The sequence below is a fragment of the Podospora pseudoanserina genome, chromosome 5 (genome assembly GCF_035222485.1).
Source record: "Podospora pseudoanserina strain CBS 124.78 chromosome 5, whole genome shotgun sequence".
Lineage (NCBI taxonomy): Eukaryota > Fungi > Ascomycota > Sordariomycetes > Sordariales > Podosporaceae > Podospora > Podospora pseudoanserina.
In genome coordinates, this window is record NC_085924.1 from 1492172 (window position 1) to 1514317 (window position 22146).

The following is a 22146-nucleotide window of genomic DNA, read 5'->3' on the forward strand; positions in this document are numbered from 1 at the left end:
ATCTAACTGTCCAGCCCTGCGTCTTTGACCTTGGCGACAACACGGTACCAGATTGAACTCTACATCGATCTTCATCATCAACCATAAGTCTAGAGCCCTCCATGCACCTTCCGGGTCTATCGACCTCGATCTCTCGCTACCCACTGCCCCTTCCACCTCTGCATCGTCATAACCTCTCGCACCGGTAACCCAATCCAGCCATCACCAATCTATCTCTACTCATCAAGTAATTGCTTACTTGTGTTTCACATCCTTCCCGTTTTAACATTACACAAAGACGCAGATCCCCTCTTTCGGTACCACGTCGTTGAGCATCTCGCCCCAGACTCAGCCGCAGTCCTGGGGCTGGGCAGATCATCGTCGATATTAGGCGGCACCTGAGCTGGGTAAGGTTTAGCGAATGGGCAGAGAGGGCACCAATCACTCAACCGCAATAGACGACTGAGCTTCCGCGTTGATGTAGGCATATCCTGGTGTTTTGAGAAAACAGTTTGGAAAATGAAAAGATTGTGACATAATGACTTTGGCCTTTCACGGCGGGATGGGGCGAATGGAAGTTGGGCCGGGAGTTGAGGGGTTGGGAGATCTTGACTCGGGCTGTGACCGAGGACGAGAACGGGACTGATGACGATGAGGTGGATGAAGGGGTGAAGGGGTGAAAATGGTGTATATAAACCCTGTGATGTCCTCATCGATTTATAGAGGAAGTTCTTCATCAGCTTCAGACTACAATCAAGCAACACAACCAAGTACAACACAGATTAGGTACACTTTAAGACCTCTCACCGGTAAGTTCTTCGCCCCATATTTCTTCCTCTGGCTCAATACTTACTCCTATCCCCCAGAAAATGAAGGTCTCCACCGTCATCGCCATCCCCGTCGCGTTCGCCATCGGCGCCTCAGCCCAGCTGGCCCAGTGCCAGGCTGCCTGCCGCGGTGGCGAGGAAGCTGTCAACCGTTTTTGCCGCGGTCTCAGAGATGCTCGGCTCCGTGCTGGGTGCTGGGCCCTTGCCCTGGCTGTCGGATCTTCTGCTGGACAGACTGCCTGCCTCAACTGGTGCTACTGGCAGTACGGAGCCCTCAAGCGCGACGTTTTGGATGTCTTGGAGGCTCGCAACGAGGTTTCGCTTGCCGGTGATTTTGCTTTGACTGGATTGGAGGCTGAGAAGCGTGCTGTTGAGGTGGAGTGGACTGCCTAAGGTCATGTTACAGGGAGCATTGGGGGTGATGCAGTTGGAAAGCAAGCAAGACAGCGGGATGCTCTTGCCTCGTGAGAATCTGTAGTTCTAGCTGTATCCTCAATCAAAGCTATTTATCCTGTGTATTGAACCAAGCATTCCCTTTGACGCCCCTAGTCCGTAGGTCTGGAAAAATAAAGACCCACCACCCGTCTGCCCTTTTCCTACTCGACAGCTCGACCATGACATATGAGTGGTCATCAAGAATTTGTCTGGGACAGGCCATACATGTGCCACGTGGGCAATCACCCCTCGGACAGGTTTCGATTGCGAGCGTACGCTCCACATCCGTTGTAAACTCCCACTAGTCTCTGCCCTTCCATGAGGGGATATTAGTGTAAAGTCGTGTTTCTATGTGAGCCACACTTGGGATCATAACAAGCATGAAGGATTTCCCTTGCTCATTAGAATACAGCAATGAAAAGGGCTTTAGGCCGTCCAGCCAAGGACTAACCGAAAGATACCAGCGAGCCTTGTCGCCATTCTGATCCCACCGACCAAGAAAGTCTCGCGGCAAACTGACATCAGCTATGATATAGATGATGGACGATTGGATCAGGCCCTTGATCGTAATCATATGGGACAAATTCGGCGTCAATCTCAGCCCGGTTTCCCAATTTGACTCGGAGCTGAAACCGACGCCGTTTTGTACCAAGGTAATCGCCATGGGAAGAGCCTCATGCACGAGCTGCATTGTGGCTGTCACTCTTTGTTCCCACCGATCAAGTCCTTCTTGATAAAAGCTGGTGAGGATTCCTGGAGATGTCTCCATGAAATCCAAGCACGAACTAGCCCTACCCACATCACTTGCGGCTGCACAGTTGAGCAACACCGTAAGTATGTTAGAGTCACCTGAAGGGTCTCGAAATGCCATAACGGTCATTTGGATTCGCTTTTTGTTCACTGAGATATTTCGGGCCATGATGCCCTTGAGGTTCTGCGAGCTGTACGGCCAGCTGCCAGCAACCACGTTGCTGCTGTTTTTAAAGTTCCTGGGTTCGTAAGCCAGGATGGATCTTTCGATTCCGCCGTGGTAGAATATGGAATCATCTTCAATATCTTTGGGTATCTCTTCTTGGAGTCTCTGAAAGGCCCGGTAGCCCTCTCCGTATAAGAGTGGCATGTTGATGTCGAAGATACCCAAAAGACAATATGCCATGCCTTCGATGCGGGTGGTGATTCGTTCAGCCACCCAAGACATCTTCTGAGCAACGCTGAAATATGGATAGGTTTGCGGAGATGAAAAACCCGTGGTGGATGCGCGTAATATCGACAATAAGTTCCAGGAGGCCGTGCCTTGAACCTATCTCTTGCCAGTCTGAAGCAAAGAAGTATACGACTGGAGGAGTGATAAGTTCTTGAAGCGTCCAACCACGGGTGAACCATCGAGAAAGCCCAAAGCCACTCTCTTTGGCACGGTGGTCATCGTCGTGATTGACGTCGCTCAGGTAGGCATAGCAGACCTAAGCTTCGCGATACCACCGAAACATGGAGTTGATGGCCTCTGAGAGCTCGGCCGAGCTTGATTTGTCGATGCAACAAGTGTCAATCCACCATGACATGATGTTAACGACCAGTATTGACAGTCGTTGAGAGGGTATGTACTCACAGTGTACTTGAATTCATCCTTGACAGCTTGTCCAACCGCTCCTTTCACCTTGGCAAACCCGTCTCTCCTCTCTGCGGTCCCATTCTCAATGTCCTGGAACAGCACCTCGTCACTTTCCCACGTGTGTGGAATGATAGCGTAAACAGGAATTTTATCGTAAAAGGTCTCAAGATTGAGCGTCTCTGTGTTGAGGAGACGCATCACGTCTGGACTGCCCAGGCAGCAAAGGTTGCGTGACGCTAGAACATGTAACGGAAGGCACTCGACTGATAGGCTCCTGCTGAACCGGGACAACAGTTTGACGAATCCCGCACTTACCCCTGAAGGTGGCGGTGCGCAGGAAGGCACTTTGCCGGGCGTTTCGCGATACACAAGGCTGGGCGAGGCCTAATGTTATTGGTGGGAATTACACGATAACTGCATATCTGCTTAGCAATGCTATATACATTTCAGCAGTCTCTAAGCACATACAATCTTCTATATACAACTGAGTAAACACCGAAACCCCGTTCGATCTTGTTGATCATGGCCTATATGGAGGAGGAGCCTCATCTGGCTCTTCCTTGTACACAGGTGGTGTCGCCACTCTGTTCGAAGTCGGAGCCGCCGCTGGCGGTGAGGCCGTAGTAGCAACTGGCCGTGAAGCCGTAGCAGCAGCTGACCGTGAAACTCGGCCACCAGCTGTCCCATTGTCAGATCGTATAAGCTCCCGATCCAGCTCCGTGAGCTTCGCTCTCCGTTTATGCCGCACATAAAACGCGCACCCCACCGTGATCACCACCAGACAGCCCGCCACGATCCCAAGGATGGGCCCAGTCATCTCCCTCCTACCACTGTCCGAGGAGCTGCCCGACACTCCTGTGGAGCCAGTTGGACCTCCTGAACCTGTCGACCCAGATCCTCGGTCATCGTCATCGCGATTCCAGTAGCTGGCCCAATACTGAATCCACTCAGCGTCCCTGTCGTGCTTCCCCGCATGCACCTGAAATTCAGGTCGGAAACTTATCAACCTTTCCTTGGGGTCAAATACGTCGGGACCAATCGTCTGCGCCATGTAAAACAAATTGTCGTCGTAGTTGACGCCGAGAAAGGCAGACTGAAGAAAGGCGCGGCCTAGCTTATAGTAGCCCTCCCGAGCTTCTGCTGACTTGCAGGGGAAGTACCGAAGTTTCGCGTCAATGCCATTGAGCCGGGTGTCCATTTCGATGTCGAGAAGCCACAGGGGTACCTGGATCGTGAGCGATTTGACCTTGACAGATCCGGGACTGAACGCGTTCTGCAAGGTAAACCCCATATATGCCGGAGCCTTCATGAGGCGTTTATACCCGGGGTCGGACGTGTCCCACAGCCAAAGCTTGAGCCTGTCATCCCAGTGAATCGGAAGATCCTTCGCCGCGTTGTCGCAGGTGTTGGGGGGCAGGTATATGTGAGGTATCGTCGGGTCCGGCACAACCAGCGCAGCGCCAGGTATGTGCCCTTCGACTTCAAAAAATTGCCTCCTCTCGGGTGCTGCCGGTCGGGGAAGTTGCAAGAGACTCAAATTGGTCATTCGACTGGACTCGGATATCTCGCCCATGATGGTCCGGTTGGGGCTCTCGCGGGTGGCCCAGTCAAAGGCAAACCCGTCTCGAGATTTCTCAAAGGAGCCCAATGTTACGTCACTCAGGTACAATCGCGGAAGATAGCCCTGGTGGACGAACTCGGGCTGGTCCATGGTGTCGAACATGAGAAAGTCCCCCTCTATCCGGTTACTGTCATATCCTCCCAGGAACATCTTGCTGGGCAACTTCCAGTCCGGTCGTCCCACGTACAGTCCAAAGGAGTTGCTGCGGATTCGGCCGGCGTCTTTGACCTGCTGGATAATGCCGCGCGAATCAGGTTCTCCATCTCCAGGGGGCGCAAGAGCAAGCATATCTCCGTGTGTAAACTCGATGGCAATCTCGGCTTCTAGGTACAGCCTGGAGTGGTTGAGGGCAATAAGAGGGGTTTTGACGTGGAGGAATTCTGTAAAGTTGCCGTTGCCATATGGCATAGATAGGTCCCAGTCCGGCAGCCTGGCACCCGCTTGGATGGAAGGATCCCAACTTGAGGCAAAGTAACCTGTTACCCAGCGACTTTCTCGGGAAAACTCTTCCATCTTCTGGTAGTCAACGACTCTAGTCCACCAGATTGTTGAGATGTTAGTCCACGGTGAGGGATACATTGGCAAGATAATCTGGTCTTTTGTAATGTTGGACAAATCGTAAGTCCCCAACAGGGTCGAAAGCTGCTCCCATGGCCCGTTGGTGTTTTCGAGAAAATGTGCGGTCAGTTCTTTTCGTGGAGCAGTCCATTGAAGCTTTTCGACGAGGATCTCGGTGGTGTCCTGGCAGCATCCTAATTGCACCAGGGCAAGTAGGGCTACAGGCAGCTGGATTGCCCGTAGGTTGCGGAAACCCATCTTGTAATGCGGCGCCAACAGAGGCCTAACGTCAGAAAGATTTGGTGTGCAGGACAAACATTCGTTCAGCAGCGACAGGTGAGGGAACAACAGCTTTTGATATCATCTTCTATTTTCTGCCTCACGTTCTGGTGACAGACTGCGCCTCAATACTGCACAGCGCTATCGTATGACTTGCCAATCAGCAGGTGACCCAAGCATCGCAGCAGGTCCGCAGCAGCTTGGCATGGCAGCCCAACCAGGAAAACACCACCATCATCAATGCCGAAATCCGTTTCTCCCAGCAATAGTGTTTAAACAAGTTCCATGCAGCCACCCACCTGACCCCTGAAGATTACGAGCTACCACAAACGGCAACTACATGTAGACTACAAAGACATAACATTTGACAGACAACTACATATAGGTAATTGGAGGATATCGAAACAAGATAAAAAGTTCACATCCTCAAAAAAAGAGATACATGATGGTCGTGATAATCTTTCCACAACACCGCAACAGCATCAAGGGGGTATATCCATCCAAATTGAGAAAAAACCGCAAGCCATCCAAACCATCACCCGCCGTATACGTATCCCGTCCTCCTCCGTCTCCAAAGTGTGTTCAAGGGAAAATATATTTAATGAAGTGAAGAGCCAAGGGCAGGAAGGAGAGAAGATAAAGAAACCCGACAAAAGAAAACAATCATCCCCCTCCCCTCCTCATACCATGTTTCCCCCTCAAGCCCATCAAGCATAGGGTAGATCAGGGTACCATGATGCACCCCTTCGTCACCAAGTCTCCTTCGGCTTCGCCGGCGCCGCCGCCTCACTATTCTGCACACTCCTCGCATCCTCACTCACATCAAACTCGGTCAACACAACAATTCCCTTGTGGTCCGCCTCCTTGGTATGCATACTCCTCGCGCCCCCCGAAACATCAGTCTTCATGTTCTGCATCTTGATCTCATTCACAATCCTCTCCTCGCTCTCGGTAAAGGTGACATTGGTCAAAATATTCGAGTTGTTCCCGTTGCCCCTCCTGAACTGGGAGTGCGAGTTGGAGCCGCCGCCGCCGCCGCCGCCGCCGATGGAGCGGAAACCCTCCGGGGTCTTGTACTTGTTGTCGGTGGTGCGCTGCGAGGTGGAGCCGAAGAGGGGTCTGAGCCAGGATTTGAAGAGGGGGAAGACCATGGGGAGGTTGGTGGTTACGACGGCGACGAAGGCTTCGCGGGTGCCCCATGCGCCAGCGAGCTCGGCGCCGTTGACGTCGTCCTGGGGGCGGGTTAGTGGTGGGGACTACACATGACACGTTGGGGGACTCACAGTGATGACAAAGATGGTCTTCAAAGTGGCGCAAACGAGGACAAAGATGCCGGCGCTCAGAACGAGGGTGGAACCGATCTTCTCTACCAGACGGAGGCGGGAACCCCAGAGAAGAGGAAGGGGAATGACAATAAGGTAGATGTCGGATGTGACGTTCGCGGCGAAGGAAGCCCAGACGATGGGACCGGCGATGGCGGGCTGGCAACTGTTGCCTGGGTTGGGGTTGATCTGCCAGTATTTGTGGAAGGGCATGCAGCCGACGAAGACAGCCAGGACGGAGGCGAGCCAACCGGCGATGATGATCACGAACCCAGCGTGGACGCGCATGCGGTAACGACGACCGAGGCCGTTCTAGACAGAGTCAGCAATCGTCGTTCGTACCCAGGCGAGCAACCTGGGTGAAGAAGGGAGGCATACCGTCAACCGCAGGTAGAAGAACAACATGGCCAGCTTGAGGACCAGCATCAGGGTCGAGTAGGAGGTCCATCCCATCACCTGGACCTTGGAACCGATGACTCTCCTGTCCCATTCTGGGTCACTGGGAAGCAGCGACATCCGCTGCTCATCCGTCATGCCGTTGTTTGCCAGGCCTTGGGCAAGGTTGCCGATTTGGTAGCCCAGACATGCTTGGAGGGTGTAGAGAAGCTGGTGTTGGGCAGCGATGATCAGTATCGAGACGTAGTTGATGTTGGGTTCATGTTGGGAGGTGACCTACAACTGCCACCCACACGAGGTAGTCGTCTGTTTCAAAGTTGGAGAAGCCAACCTGGTCAAAGCGAGAGTACGTACGCAGAGCCGTGGTGCATACGCCTATAGCATACAGCGTCCAGAGAGTGATGTTGAATGTCCGCGCAGCGGCCACCGCCGCCGCGATGGCCTCGGGAGATGGTGGGCCTGCGTCTGCCATCGGGTCTCGATATCAGGGACCGGCGATTCGGCTATCTGTGGAATCTGGGAAATCGCAAAAGCCCGGATGTTGAGACCCGAAGGTAAAAAACGAAAAAGGCGAAAAGACAGGAAGATCACAGTTCAGGAAGACATGGGACCCATCACGGATTTGTACATCGGGGGAAAACATTGACTAGCTCTCTGCACATGGAAGGGATCAACAAGGTCACCCTTTCGGCAGCTGAGGAACCGATCGGAGACGAGGCTTCGTGCCACGATAAAAGGCGTAGGGGGTCTAAGGGGTGACGTGCATGCCTCTTGTTTGCTTTTTTACTTGGTGAAAGATATGTTTTTCATGCACATTGGCAGACGGAACTTTCCTGGAACACCCTTGGGTCAGTCTGGCCGATAAGCACCCCTCTGGGATGCAACCTCGCAACTCTCTTGGAACCAATGGCGGCAGTTGGGTCGGTCAGAACTTGTCGTCGGCAAAGCTGGAATTGTTTAGCTGCATGGGTTAGCAGTCTTGGAAGACCCAAGCCCCCACGCCGATGTCCACTGTTGCATTTTCAGGGGCGACTTACGAAGTGTTGGGTTCCATCACTAGTGAAGCTGAAGTGTCAGGTTGCTCCGAGAGTTCAGGCGGCATTTACAGTATATACATACCCTTACCCTTACCCTTGCCTCTCCACCTAACAACTTCAGCGAAACACTTGGGAATATCTCGACTTGACCGACTCTCACTATCCGTGCGATAGCCGTTGAGGGATTTCAAAGCCAGCATTGGTCGATGGAATCCAACCGTTATCGATTGCCCCGCACTCATTACCGGATTATCCACGAGAAACACCGAGGTCGGCGTTCTGTTGTACGAGGAGGTGGAGGAGGAGGTGGAGCTTCTAAGCGGCCGGTATTGACTAGAATGGGACACTAGACCGACCCTCGGAACAACCCCCGGCTCGGCTAGTGGATGGGGTTAATGTTTAGTAATTTGGACCAGACTCCAGACTCCACCGCTTTTCAAATGAAATCAAAGACCAGTCTCCCTCTTACAGCACCGCCGTCCGGCCGCCTATTCCCGTCCCAGCAGAACTAACGCCAGCTAACAGAAACACTCGGGTTTTTGCCAGACATTCGGCAATGGCTTGGTGGGAGACTGGGAATGGGGTGCCTGTCGCCAAGATGATGCGACTTTGACAATAGTCCTTCTGCCGGCAGAGATGGAAGGGGTAAGGCCTCGCGGTCGAGAACGAGTGGCGCGCATCAATGCAACAGGTTATTTGGTTCCGGGGGCTTGGGTCCAATAAACAAACAGCGATTGGACCCGACGGCTTGGACCGCCCGCTCTCACATATAACACCGCGGCACCGCACGTTCTCGTGGAGGCTTTTTCGGCGTTGCTTTTTGCAGGGCAACACTCTCGGTTCCTCTCACTCCAGTCCCCTCCAGTCCTCGGCCACCCCATCCGTCACATCAAATCACAATGCGCTGGCTCAAGAGCACTCTTGTCGCCGCGGCCTCGTGGTCCGTGGCTTCTGCCCAGCTCCCGGAGCAGGAGGACCCAGACTTCGCACCTACTCCCATCGAGTACGCCGTCGACACCTTGTCCCGCGCTCCGGGATGCAACATTGCTGACTTTTGGCGTCTTGCCCGTCAACTGTCCCCCGGAACCGAGATTCGTTATCCCAACACCACCGAGTTTGACGCCGCCACCGAGAGATGGTCCAACGTGGGCGGGGGTGTTCCCTACGTTGACATTAGCGTCGCCCCCGAGACTGAGCAGGATGTGATGAAGCTTGTAGGTCTTCCTCGCCGCGAGCAATATTCTCCCATAAATGCTAACTTGATCGCCAGGTGCGCATTGCCAACAACTGCAATGTTCCCTTCTTGGCCTACAACGGCCGCCATGGTGCCATTACCACCTTGGGCCAGATGAACTGGGGTATTTCCATCGACCTGAAGAAGTTGTCAGGTGTCAGCATCTCGGGCAATGGGCAGACTGCTACTGTCCTCGGTGGCACCAACTCCAAGGTCCTCATCGACCACCTTTGGGCTGCCGGCAAGCAGGCCGTGACCGGTACCTGCGAGTGCGTCAGCTACATGGGTCCCGCTCTCGGCGGCGGCCACGGATGGCTGCAAGGCCACCACGGCCTCATTGCTGATCAGTTTGTCTCGGCCAAGATCGTCACTGCCGACGGCCAGCTCCGCACCATCAACTCCAACTCTGACCTGTGGTGGGCCCTCAAGGGCGCTGGCCACAACTTTGGTATCGTCACTTCTGTCACCATCAAGATCTTCCCCATTGTCCACACCAACTGGGCCATCACCACCTTGATGTACACTGGTGACAAGGTCGAGGCTCTCTACCAGGCCGCCAACGACTACCTCCTCCAGAACGGCACCCAGCCTGTTGACATCATCAACTGGTCGTACTGGATGAACATTCCCCCCATTGACCCCACCGGCCCCGTTGTTGAGTTTTACATCATCCAGGAGGGTGTCACTGCTGTCGACACTGCCTACACCGCCCCCTTCATTGCTCTCGGCCCCATCTCTGTCACCAACAACACTGGTACCTACAAGGATGTCTCCAGCTGGGTCGGCATCTCCCTCGATGGACCCCCGTGCCAGAAGACCGGTGCTGCCAACCCCCGCTTCCCTCTGTACCTCCCCGAGTACAACCCCTCCGCCATGGCCGAGGTCTACGAGGCCTTCAAGGAGGGCACCAACTCCTCGTCCCCCTTCGCCAACTCCCTCTTCATGTTCGAGGGTTACTCCATGCAGGGTGTCAAGGCTGTCGATGCCGCCTCCACCGCCTATGCGTTCCGCGAGGACAACCTCCTCACTGCTCCTCTTGTGCAGTACACTCCTGGCAATGCCGCTCTTGATGCCCAGGCCCAGGCCTTTGGCAACCAGCTTCGCAACATTCTGCACGCTGGCAGCGGCCGCAGCCAGAAGCACATTTACCTCAACTATGCCTATGGTGATGAGACCAAGGAGGAAATGTACGGCCACGAGAGCTGGAGAAGCGCCAAGCTTTTGCAGTTGAAGGACAAGTACGACTCTAGACGTCGTTTCAACTTCTACGGCCCTGCTGCTTAGGATGCTGCGGAGGGATGACAGAGGAGGATAACCTAATAAAGTAATATATATCATTAATTTTGTGTTTAGTATATAGTAATGTCATGTAACGACCGTCCTTGTTAGCGTTCCATTTGATCAGAATAACGGCCGTCAATTCCATTTCGATTCACCATTCAACCTGTGGTCGTTCGCTCAATGAACAGTTTATGTTTGCTCTTCATCGTGCTGTGATTCGATTTCTTCAATCCACCCACTCATCCCGCCTTCGTCTTCAAGAATCCCCATCCGCAATCCATCGATCAACATCAAGTCAAGCTTTGTCTCGTCGCCATTTCACTCCCCACATGCCACGATCTCATCTCCAAAAGCAGGAGCCACTTCCCACATGGCACACACATGACACCACACATGGCAGTTCCAACTTATCTCGCTGATGGATCTCGACCAGGTCCCCAAGTGGATCGGACCAAACTCCGTACCCAGCGAGGAAAAGAAATCACCCAGTCCCACCTGCACGTAGGCTTTAGCTTCACCCCCATTCACTAGCGAGAGGTCCCCTGTTAGTCTTAGAATGTGGAAAAACCTAAAAGAGACGAATGCGGTGGAAGATCCAGGGTCTTACCGATAAAAGTAAAGAAGACGCTGATCTCTTCTAGCTCACGCCATTCTCGATTGCCCGGTGAAAAATAGAAGCTAACTTCCCTGCGTGCAATTACGGATGTAGCGAGGATTGCGAGGTCACGATGGTGTGTATGGCGGAATGTCACGGGACAAAGGGGGATCAAATTGGGTTAGGGTTGAGAGATGGCCCCTGAAATCTTAAACTGACCTTGTGTGGCGGGAGGGGCGGCATGTGGGCGGTCAAACAATCCGGCGGGAGTCACCGATATGCAATAGGTCTTGGGGATGGTGCTAAAGATATCTGGGTAAAACGTAAAATTATTAGCAATGTCTTACGGATTGATAAGTTACACAACCTCACTGTGTCTCCCGCAGTGACATGGTCCTCATCGCTTCCCCACTTCCTTGGCACGGTAACACCACTCGCATTTCGTTTTTCCAATTAAGAAGCTTACTTTCGACAATTCTTCTAACAACTTCTACAGGGCAATTGGTCTAGGGGTATGATTTTCGCTTCGCATTCAATTGCCAATGTGAAAGGTCATGGGTTCAATTCCCATATTGTCCATTGTTTTTAACACTTTTTAACTCACTCTCCTCCCCACTTTCCGTCTCTAACTGTGACTGTTGCGCCCCCCGGAAAGCTTCTCACCTCCTCCTCTCCACAAAGTGGAAATTCCGTTGATGATGTGAGTGGAGAGGGAGGGATGGGTTCTTTTTGTCAGCTTTCATTTGTTGGGATGTGATTACGGGCTCTCTCTCTCTCTCTCTACACAGGCAGACACCTATCTCTCTCAACACCTGAGTTGGAGCCTCCTACTTGGGAATACAAATATAATACTGGGACGTCTTTTCTTTTTGCTCCGAATTTCCTTTTTTATCCTGGGTTCTTCCCCGGGACTAAGTGAATATTGTTGTATGCAGGCTTGTTATATGTGAACTCGCTGTCGATGTATTGAGACAGGATCAGAAACGGAGAGTTGGGATGGACAATTGGATGTGTTGATAATCTGTCTTGAAAGGCTTTCAGTCCATATTGACGATTGAGCTGTCGTCTAAATATTACCACTCACTGGCTGTGTTAAAGGAACCCGTGGTGCTGTGGTAATGAACTCGGTAATCTTTCATGAGGCGATACTGTTCTGACGCTTAGCTATCTATGTCCTACACAAACCTGCTGCGATAACGTATATCAACAGATTCGTCACTAGAAACCGATCTCGCGGGTCTCTCTGGATTATACGTCGGCCTGCGTTCCGGACCGATAGGATACGCCAGCTGCATATGACTCGGCAGACCCAGCGGAACCGGGTCCGTCTGTCCAAACCACCTGTCCACTATCTCCCGTCCCTTTTCGCGGTCTCCCGCCACTTTACGGAATATCCAAGATCCCAAACTCCAAAACACCCACTTAAAGGTATTTCCCAGCTCACCCATCCAGTAAAGACCGAACAATATCACAGCGAGCGTCACCGGGATGGCCGTGGCCCAATAGATCCACTGGCTATCCTCCATGTCCCTGATATCGGCCGTGTTCATGCCAAAGATGCTGGATATGGCGCTTAGGGGGAGAAAGATGACGGTGACAATAGTGAAGGCGTAGATGGCTTTGTCTTGTCGGAATTTTGTCGTGTCTGCGCTGTATTGGCTCTGATGTTGTTGTTAGTTGAGTGTAAGTGTTCAGGAGAGTGGAACAAACTAGCCATCGCCCTCAGGTTCGCGCACCTGGCTCCCAGCTGATGGAACTCTTGCTTCAAAAGGTCAGTCTTGGAGTGGCATTCGAGAAGAAGAAGCTTTCGATATCCGCCGGGGTCGGTTGGTTTGACTTTGAACAGGCTATCCTCGCTGGCCAGGTCAAATGCGAAAGGGTTGTCGTACATGTCGAACTTTGAATGCTCCCGACCATACTCCCAAGCCCGAACCTCTGTCTCTCGGTGTTGATGACCTCGATAACCAGGCTCACGGTCGCGGCTCCACGACTAGATGAACACCGGCATAGACTTGGAGTGACCGGCAGCCTGGACAATCGGTTTTTCTTTAAAAGTGGTAGTATTGTCGATCGCAAGACTCGCATTCTCCAAGAGCAGAGAAAATATGACGTATTGCTAGAGGAGTGTCTACAATATGGCTTGGATTTCCTCACCGACGAGTTTGAGGTTCTCTTCATTGACCCTGTCACTTGGTCTCTTCGATATGTCCGTCTCCTGGGGGGCAGTTAGCGTCTCTGGATGATACCCAACGGGGCACACTTTCCACCCCAACCTCTATGCTCACTTACAATTTTGTCGAGACGGTTGCGGTAGATCTGAGCAACGTCGCTGTATGTGTTCGCTTTTTCCTTGTTCGAGGGTGAATCAGGTACATTGGGGGCGCTTTGTATGACCTTCAAGCTAATCAAGGAGAATATCTCCAGGGGCAGGATGACGGAATTCTCAACGAGAGACTTGGGGGAGAGTGAGGTGATGATTATGTTGGCGCCCTCTGTTGCAGCTCGCCTCGCATCGCCAATCAGCCGCTCGGAACGGTCACTGTCTCTTGGGAAGCTGGCCAGGCCCAGAAGTAGATGGATCCAGGCGTCGATAATCTGGGTCGGCACGGTGATCTGAGCACGATCGGCGCCATGGGCGGCAGAGAGAATCTCGCTGAGCTGACTCAAGTCCAAGGCTTGCATTCTCAGCTGATGTCGGATGGTATACATGGAAGCTTGGTACCGATGTTGACCCTCGCGTTTCTCCTAGTGTCATAAAAAATGTTAGTAACAGGTCCATCGTTCTTGGATCAAAGACATTTTGTCAGGTCTTACTCCGATGATGGTCCTGACAGCCCCCCAATATCTCCTCACGGTCGGCCCATCAAAGTCTACGGGGAGGAAGAAGGCAAAGATTGTTTCGGCAGCATTGAAGATGTCAATCCTGTCCTCAAAGTCACGCTGGGCACGCTGGTCTTTTCGACCTTGCGACTCGACAGAACTCAGCTCCGCCGCCCGTTTCTCCAGGTAGCGACGCACAGAAGCACGCGTATCTTTAGTACACGACTTGTAGGCTTTCGCGTCACCGAAGCTCGGCATGTAGAGCAGCCAATCACGGATTTCCACAAGCTGCTCGAGTAATGCATCTTCAACGCTGTCATCGGAGTTTGGGGTCAATACGCCAGTCATACAAGTAAAGATAGCAAACCCGTTGGCGTTGGTGAATCTTCCGTCGGTGGTCTCGACAGTTGCAGATGTTGAGCCGCCATCTCCTGCAGTACCGGGTTTCGTTGAAGTGTCTTCATGCGCGGAACTTGTTGAGCTCTGCATATTCCCTTTCCCTTTGCTCGCAATGTCAGGGAGTAGTCTTCCGCGCTGTGGCGCCATAAGTCGTGCACTCGGCAAGTCAGTCACTCGAAACCTGAATATAGAACGGTAGATCCAGGTCCCTAACACGTACCCCAAGTAGAGTTCCAGCTTAACATGATTTTTGACATGTCGAGCGCGGTCCCAAATTGCCGGCCAATCTTTTACCGTGATCTTTCGTTTGTTGTGAAGGAGCTCGAACTTCTGAGGCCAGAACTCGCTGAAACGAGATGTCAAAGCCTGTGGCATTCCCAATCATGTCAGTCAGCTGGCCCATGTTTCAGACAGACCCTTATGACACTACAAGCACTCACAAACCATGTCTGGCATTCATGTAGCGGTATCGACCACATGACACAAGTTCCAAAACAGACCAGAATCTTCTTGGTTCGTAAAATCCCCGCGAGGACGTCCAATGACCCGGTTGTCTTGATGACATAGTCACCAGGGAAATATTTGTCTGGCAGGTTGATGTATGTGACGATGAGCGCTGATAGCAATCCGATCCGTCAGCTTCAAATCTGTGTATGCAGATGTAACTGAGGTAACAGCCTGAAACCTACCATTGTCAAATATCAGACACCAAAGTTGTGGGACGTGAAGGCAAACCTCCTGCTGTAGATTATTTCCAATCCCGCAAACGGCCTGTCTTAGATCTCGACTTTTGGCGACGTGGGAGAACTGGCTTTGTAGCAGGGTGGGGGCTGGGACGGCGGAGGCACTTCCGGCACCGGCTTCGAGGCCTGAGTACGGTTCAGCGCTGAAATACGGAAGTGCGATCCAGTGCAAAGTTCGAGCTTGTGTGCCCTTGTACTGGCTGTCTGCTGGGATCTCTCCACGAAGATAAGATGGCTTCATTCGGTGTACATCTCGACCGTCCGAGAACTGCATCGACCGAAAGTTGTCATTCCCTAGCTTCGAGAACATCTTTGCCGCTGCCATCTTCTCTCCAGTCGAGAGGCTCTCGATTCGAAAGACTTCTCTCTGTTTACAACAATGTCAGTAGAGTCTCTGGTACTTTCAAGGGCAGATGAACTTGCCGAAAAATGCTCAAAGTCCAACATGGGCCGTGATCCACGAGGCTTTATGTGACTTTTCTCAGGGTCAGCCAAATCGAGGTCCAACTGGTAAAATCAAGATTTGTATATAGATAAAGATCAAGGGCCTTCTCACAACCACCGAAAAAGAGGATGATATTTCATATTCTTGTCATCCACAACTGACAGCCTCGCGGCATGATGCCCTTCCCGAACTCCGTCACCGATGTAGTGAGACTCGAAGACATGGGACACGGAAGGTGCCCCTATAGGGTCGTGGGACTTTTCCTGGGGTGCGACGTCTTCATCTTCATCATCTCCTGAAACGGCCCCAGGGCCCTTTGCTGACACGCCGCGGGAGATGCGAGAAGGTGTGAAGGAATACAGGGTGGATGATCCAAAGTCCTCGTCGCTATCGGAAGCACTATATCGGGACGAATGTCGGAAATGGTGTCTCCTAGGCGGACTGTCCCGGCCTGAATCCGACGATGACGATGACCTTGATCTCGCCTGACTTTCTACGTCTAGTGATTCTTCTCTGATGCTGTGGCGCTCGGGGTTCCTGCTCCTTCTCTCTCGTCCGATACGCGCACGTGGTTCGCTCAATGACTTGCCAGGAACCGCTACTGGGTACCCTTGAGGTGCCACATATTGATAGACAGGCGTTTGGGAGTTTGGGAGAAAATAGTGTGGAAAGGGAGGGGGGAAGGGAGGGATAGGGGCGCTTTGTGGGACCGGGATGTACTGTTGCTGTGCAGCCTGAGGTTCAGCATGGGGCGGGCGAAAGGTAGAAGAGAGGTCGGGGCCACGAGATGCCGAGAAGTCATTGGGGCTGAAGGACGGCAGGCGCACCGGCACAGTCCCTCTTCTGCGTGGTGGCTTGGGAGTGAAAATATCGGGATTTGGAGCCGACATGGTGAACAATGATTCTCCGAACTGTGGGTGGAGCCTGGAAGGGAGAGAGCATGTTGATGCGGGGCAGCCTGAGCTGAAGCACAAGAATAAGATCGGACAGAGTAGGTAGGTTCTGGCCAGTTGGGGTGGCAGATGCAACCTGGAGGCAGCACCGTAAGCCGCATATTATCAATCCATAATAGCGCTAGCTATGACGGGAAAATTGAATGCTCTTATCATACGATGATGTGTGTGTCACAATGGATAATCTGAATAGGTATTTTACCTACCGTACTTCAGGTTTCCTTCTTGTGTGATATATGTGCTTTTGTCCATTCTCTTCAATTATTACTTTGCATTAACTAACTGCCTGGGTTTTAAAACTTAAGCTTACAGCCAAAGCTGATAGCTGAGCTATCGATACTTGCTGGTCCTAAACAAGATGAGCAGAGCTACGTATGTCCAAAAGCATCTCTCCAAATGTCATGTTCTGAAGTAAAATATCCCCACAAGCATGAGACTCGCGTGGAACTTCCGCCTGGACGTGGTTCAGAGCTACTCCGACAAATGGTTAGCACATTGGCATGTTGAGACGAGAGCATCAACCTTTCTCTGCTGAGTTTCAACGCCTCTACTCCCGCAAGAGGACGACAAAGAACATGACAACCCTAGAGTGTCCAGGACTATTCTTGATGGCGAAAGCCTTGCGGGTTTCGGGTCACCTGATTCAGAGCAGAAATATTCTCAACCATGTGTCATACACTGAAGGCTTATTTTTGGTTTCATTGCATGGTGAACATCACCACTTGCCCAAATTGGCGTCTTGAGTCACACTCTAACCTCATCTAGAACGAAACAACCAGAGACGCAGTCCCCTCTTGGAATTTAATATATTCATTCACCATCATTCCCCAGGATAGAGACAAGGGTTCATAGTCCGAGAATAAAGTCCGACTCGTTTTCGTAAGTCCTATTTTGGCATGCTGCATTACGCTATCGTCTTGCAATGCAAATGCAGCGCTAAGAAAAGTCCCATGAAGACGAAAAGAGGTGACTGGAGGTATCTCACAAGACTGAGTATTGTCTTTATGAGTAAGTTTGACTAAGATCAACCTGTGGTCTCCGATCCCTGCCAAGTTGTCATCCGGTTAAATGCGGGGAAGCATGCCTATTCATCCCTAGGGCTGACTCCTGTGGTGTCTAGGTTGTTCATTCGGTGTGATGTTGCTGCCTGTGCTGCGGGTGCATCATGCCCCTATGGTAAGGTGCGGAGAGTGTGCTATACTTTGGTCGACTTTCCTCTCGTTCTTATGAGGGTCCTCTTTCTCTGGAGAACTTCCGCTGCAGCAGAAGCCCATCTACCAGCAAACGTGTTGAGCCGGCAGCTACGTAAACTTGGCAACGTGGTGCTCAAACGCTTCTGAACTCTGGGATGCTAACATCAATGCCTTGTCCATCCTCATGGTACCAAGCTTTGTAGACACTCGGTGAACCGGGCCCCGGTCACTCAACCCCCACATGCTTGCTCCGAGAACCGGGGAAAGCTTCTATTGCCGGGGGTGTACAACGATGCCAATATGCATGGCTCGAAACAGTGAACCCCGCACGTTACCTTGCTGTCAGACTAAGGTACTTGCCCTAGAAGACATGCAGGGGACCGCCACTCATACTAGTAGGGACGGCGCGGCACGAAAACTATGCCCGTTGTGTCTGATACCTACCTTGTAGGGTCTTTCATCACAGTCGAGGATCAACTGCTGCAAAAAACGAAACAAAAGGCAATCTGGGGCGACAGAAGACAAAGTCGTACGCAAAATATTGAGACTCCCTGAGCTGATGAATGGGGGCCTGTTGCGGCTCTGTCAACCGTCGGCTCCCAAATAGTCCAGCGCTGATATACGTGACAGCACAGTCTTACAAGTGTACCAATCGGATGAAAACCCCCCACTTATGAGCAACATGGTCTAGTGGGGGTTTGGACAACAACGCCCTACCAAACATTCCTCCAGCTTGGGTTTGGTCAGTGCGATGTTTCTCCTACCTGCAGGTTGCAGACTTCTTTCCTACCTTTGTGCGTGGGCGAGACCTGGTTCGCCACGACAAACCCCTACTCACCGTTCACCGATCCTGGAATAGCCTCATTTCCGCATGCACATACCTTACCTAGCTCCTTCTCACAAGCATTAGTCGAGCTCCTACCCAAACAAACCTCCCTTTTATCAATCCTTCACAAGATCACAGGACATCATCACGCCAAGCCCGACGGCGACAGAGCTGCTCAACAGAAATGCTCCCATGATCAAAAAGGGTCAACGGAGGTTGGAGGTGGCGAAAGCTCGTCTATAAAAGCCACAACGTATCCTCCAACATTTCAGCCTGAATCTTCTTCACCACCACCACAACTCACCTTCATATCGTTACTCAATCTGAACAAAAAGTTCTGAACACCTCAGTTCTTTCTTCACCACCAAAATGAAGTTCACCATCACCGCCGCCGCCCTCAGCCTCCTCGGCCTCGCCTCTGCCGCTCCCGCCGAGGTAGTCGCCAAGCAGGCCCACGGCGCGACCAGTGCCCAAGTCACCAACTTTTCCGTCACCTGCGGTTCCTCCTCCTGCTCGTAAGTCAAACTCCTCTCGACCCGGGCCTTTACTGACAGATTGATTCCCAGCTACACCGCCCGCGCGGTGATCCTCCCCGAGAACGTGGCCGTCACCTTCACCCACACCACCACCGGCTCCACCATCCCGACCAACACCGGCTTCTTCACCAGCAGCGACCCCGCTGTCTTCTTCCGCATCAACAAGGCACTCAGCGACTACCGCTTTGTGTTGAGCGACGCTCATGTTGTTGGTTCGGCTGTCAACTTGGATTATTTCAGCCCTGGGTCGCAGTGGACTGCTAGCTCCTACAGCGGGCCTTCTTCTTTTACTCTTTCTTAAGCAGGGGTGGTGGTGTGTTTGGGGTGGGTCTGTGGAGGAGGGGGTGTGTGAATGGAAAGAGGTGAAGGGTTCAATGTCTCAATTGGAAAGGGTGTGTGGACTTCAAAGTAGTTTCATAGCCCGGATATGACAAAGAAACAGACTTACATGGGTGCCTCCTTTATCTCTTGGGTAGCTCTGGAAGCTGTTGCGTTTGGTTGAGGGCGTCTGCTTGAGGTCAAATGATGAGACACTGTTGTATACCATCCACTCTTTACTCATGTCATCTCTCATCCGGTCAGGTGGTGGCCTTGCCGGCCACCCCCTAAGAATCGGCAAAGATTACATACACCGAGGCCTTTCATACTCTCTGCATTGTATGGGTAGGTAATTGCACAGGCATCTTCAACACGGGCATCGGATCACCGTCTCTATGATACCCTCCAGTAGGTACCCTATACTATCCAAAATTTAAACCAATCCGGACTCCGACCGCTCACCACCTCGCATTCCCCCCCTTAACAGTACTCTCACGGTTCCCCTCCCCCAACTCCTCCCACCCGCCATTACTCTTCTTCCTCCTTGCATCACCATCTCCCCCAGTCTTGCCATCATTGTTCTCAGCCCTGCTCACATTAACGCTCATCGTCTTCTGGATCGTCTTCAACGGATACTCATCCATCCCGTCTTCCTCTCCCACAAGCTCCCTCTGCGACCCAGTCCTGAACGACGTCTTGGAGATTGACTCGGTTTGGAACGTCGGCGGCGGGTACGTTCTCGCGGTGGGCATGCTGCCACTGACGTTGCTATCGCCCGTTCTGCGGGAGCGAGACCCCAGAATGCGGGAGCGGAGGGATGAAAAGAAGGCTGATTCGCTGAGGACGTTGCTCCAGAGACCCGGAAGGGCGGGTGTGCAGGCCACGATGACGGTGCCAAAGACTTCCATGTAGCTGTTTGTTGATGTTAGTGATTTCTGTTTGTGGAAAAGGCACGGGGGAAAGACATGCGTTGTGATGGCTACATTGCCGCCGTCCCAGATGGAATCGATGGTGTAGTAGGATACCCTGACCCTGTAGACCAGACCGACGACGCTGGTGACCACGACGCAGTGTGTTGTCCAGGTCAGTAAATATACATGCGCCCTCCAAGTCCGAGGTACCAAGTGCCCACTTACAGGAATCCAATCAAAAACACAACCAGCAAACCCTTCTTCTTGGGCCGACTCAACGTCAACCCGGCGATGATGGGGAAGGGCATAATGAAAAGGGCCAGATCGGCCACCACGGCGCAGACATTGACGGCGATGGTGGCAGGGGCAGTGGTGGCACACCTCGCGAGGACGACGTTACCCCATTCCTCGCCTGGCTGGGGGATGCAAAAGGCAAGCACGACGACCTCGTACGAGCCATAGGCTAGGAACGTCAAGGTCAGGAGTCCGTAGCAGGTCACTCGGACCCAGGTCAGGGTGCCGAAGAGACGCAAAAAGAAGAAGACGAGGGACGCCTTCACTGCGAAGTGGGTGATGGAGCCAAGCAACTGGTCAGCTAGGCGAATCTATGGTGCATCCCGTGTTAACACGATTCGGTGTTGGAAGAGACAGTTCTGAGAGGAGCTCACCTGCATCACCTTGACGGTGAGGGCCGTGATGGGGACATCCCAGGAGTGCTTCCCCAAGCCCTTGCTCATGCTGGTGTATAGGCAAGACCATTGTGCGATCCCGACGACCAGACCTATCACGCAAAGCCCTGAGGTGGAAGTAGAATATCAGCATCGTTCATGGCAGACCACAGATAAGTACCTGCAGTCGTCTGCGAATATTGTGGGCATCCGCCACTGGGTAAGCAGCAATGCGGCCCAGTCCCAACTCGTCCGCTCACCATCGTGAGCGACCCATCTTCTCTGGTGTTATGTGCATGAAAATTCCCGGGTTGTCGGCGGAATATCAAAGTGAAGGCATCCTACCCAACTTACTCACCACCTACTTCACCATAGTACACTTGCTCTGTAGGTAGAGAGCTTTGAGACACTAGATGTTCAGCATCTTGATGAGATATGCCGGAGAGGACTTGCGACCACAGGCTGCTTCAGTTGCATCAGTGCCTGAAAAAAAAAAAAAAAAGAAAAAACAGCGAGTGCGGGGTGGTAGCGCTTCTGCCCTGCCACTGACTAAGACCGATGTTTGGAACACTGCTGCACCCTTTTCGGACAACAGGCTCGATGCTACGCTGCCGGCTGGACAGAAAATAAGTAGAGACAAACACTAAGCCACGCCATGGGCAACTACCATTCCTGAATTTTCTGTCTGTTAGCGTCAGCGCTACATGGGTGCTTACTGATCCTTTCCGTAACCTGGTAGCGCGACTACCGCTAGGCGTGTAGGCTCGCGGTAAAGCCCATGCAGGGCGCCAAAGACACGACAGAAATAGTGGGCCGTATGAAAGATTAAACTGTGCACTGTGCCATTTCGTATCTTTCCCACGTGTGCACAACGTTGCAACATCGCCTAGATGCATGCTCGTGGCATAAAAGCCAGCGCCGTTGCTCCGGCTTCGTAACTGCCATCTGACTGGAGCTATCAACTCTGAAGAGAAGAAGCCTTGCACTAGCAGGGCAAAGGTGTCCAGCCTTGGTCAATCCGAGAAGGGCACAGCAGTCGATGTAACTGTCCGCCGTGAACATGTCTTGCAATTCCCGTAGATGATCAGTGGCGTAGCAGAGACGACGTCCCTTTTTGCACGACTGCCCGTGAAGTGACTGGTTGACCAGTGTGCAGTGCCG

The 22146-nt window shown here is 52.5% G+C and overlaps 7 protein-coding genes and 1 non-coding gene across 8 annotated transcripts; 4 read left to right on the plus strand and 4 right to left on the minus strand.

Moving 5' to 3' along the window:
- Nucleotides 1-848: 848 nt before the first annotated feature.
- QC764_503595 (uncharacterized protein) lies at nucleotides 849-1199 on the plus strand (the record flags this gene model as incomplete). Its single annotated transcript, XM_062947612.1, has 1 exon — nucleotides 849-1199. One exon carries the CDS (start codon nucleotides 849-851, stop codon nucleotides 1197-1199), a length of 351 nt encoding a protein of 116 aa, XP_062798821.1.
- Nucleotides 1200-3370: 2171 nt separating this feature from the next.
- QC764_503610 (uncharacterized protein) lies at nucleotides 3371-5393 on the minus strand (the record flags this gene model as incomplete). The annotated part of the gene is made up of 2 exons (XM_062947613.1): nucleotides 3371-5312; nucleotides 5347-5393. 2 exons carry the CDS (start codon nucleotides 5391-5393, stop codon nucleotides 3371-3373), a joined length of 1989 nt encoding a protein of 662 aa, XP_062798822.1.
- Nucleotides 5394-5794: 401 nt separating this feature from the next.
- QC764_0077170 (uncharacterized protein) lies at nucleotides 5795-8308 on the minus strand. Its single transcript, XM_062940734.1, is given in 6 exon segments — nucleotides 5795-6540; nucleotides 6592-6942; nucleotides 7009-7236; nucleotides 7307-7859; nucleotides 7871-7987; nucleotides 8064-8308. The coding sequence occupies 4 exon segments, from the start codon at nucleotides 7496-7498 to the stop codon at nucleotides 6058-6060; spliced, it is 1254 nt and encodes a 417-aa protein (XP_062798823.1). The 5' UTR covers nucleotides 7499-7859; nucleotides 7871-7987; nucleotides 8064-8308; the 3' UTR covers nucleotides 5795-6057.
- On the plus strand, nucleotides 6573-10776 carry QC764_503630 (uncharacterized protein). The gene is made up of 2 exons (XM_062947614.1): nucleotides 6573-9277; nucleotides 9334-10776. The coding sequence occupies exons 1-2, from the start codon at nucleotides 8963-8965 to the stop codon at nucleotides 10579-10581; spliced, it is 1563 nt and encodes a 520-aa protein (XP_062798824.1). The 5' UTR covers nucleotides 6573-8962; the 3' UTR covers nucleotides 10582-10776.
- An 892-nt stretch (nucleotides 10777-11668) lies between these two features.
- QC764_0077190 lies at nucleotides 11669-11752 on the plus strand. The gene has a single exon. It is a non-coding gene; the product is annotated as a tRNA-Ala (tRNA).
- Nucleotides 11753-12348: 596 nt separating this feature from the next.
- Nucleotides 12349-16640, minus strand: QC764_503640 (uncharacterized protein; the record flags this gene model as incomplete). Its single annotated transcript, XM_062947615.1, is given in 8 exon segments — nucleotides 12349-12823; nucleotides 12910-13163; nucleotides 13176-13289; nucleotides 13332-13388; nucleotides 13463-13918; nucleotides 13988-14758; nucleotides 14833-15008; nucleotides 15082-16640. The coding sequence occupies 8 exon segments, from the start codon at nucleotides 15458-15460 to the stop codon at nucleotides 12349-12351; spliced, it is 2682 nt and encodes an 893-aa protein (XP_062798825.1). The 5' UTR covers nucleotides 15461-16640.
- Nucleotides 16641-18037: 1397 nt separating this feature from the next.
- QC764_503647 (uncharacterized protein) lies at nucleotides 18038-19528 on the plus strand. The gene is made up of 3 exons (XM_062947616.1): nucleotides 18038-18078; nucleotides 18126-19067; nucleotides 19119-19528. The coding sequence occupies exons 2-3, from the start codon at nucleotides 18922-18924 to the stop codon at nucleotides 19387-19389; spliced, it is 417 nt and encodes a 138-aa protein (XP_062798826.1). The 5' UTR covers nucleotides 18038-18078; nucleotides 18126-18921; the 3' UTR covers nucleotides 19390-19528.
- A 336-nt stretch (nucleotides 19529-19864) lies between these two features.
- Nucleotides 19865-21054, minus strand: QC764_503650 (uncharacterized protein; the record flags this gene model as incomplete). Its single annotated transcript, XM_062947617.1, has 3 exons — nucleotides 19865-20318; nucleotides 20543-20904; nucleotides 20986-21054. The coding sequence occupies 3 exons, from the start codon at nucleotides 21052-21054 to the stop codon at nucleotides 19865-19867; spliced, it is 885 nt and encodes a 294-aa protein (XP_062798827.1).
- Nucleotides 21055-22146: the final 1092 nt, after the last annotated feature.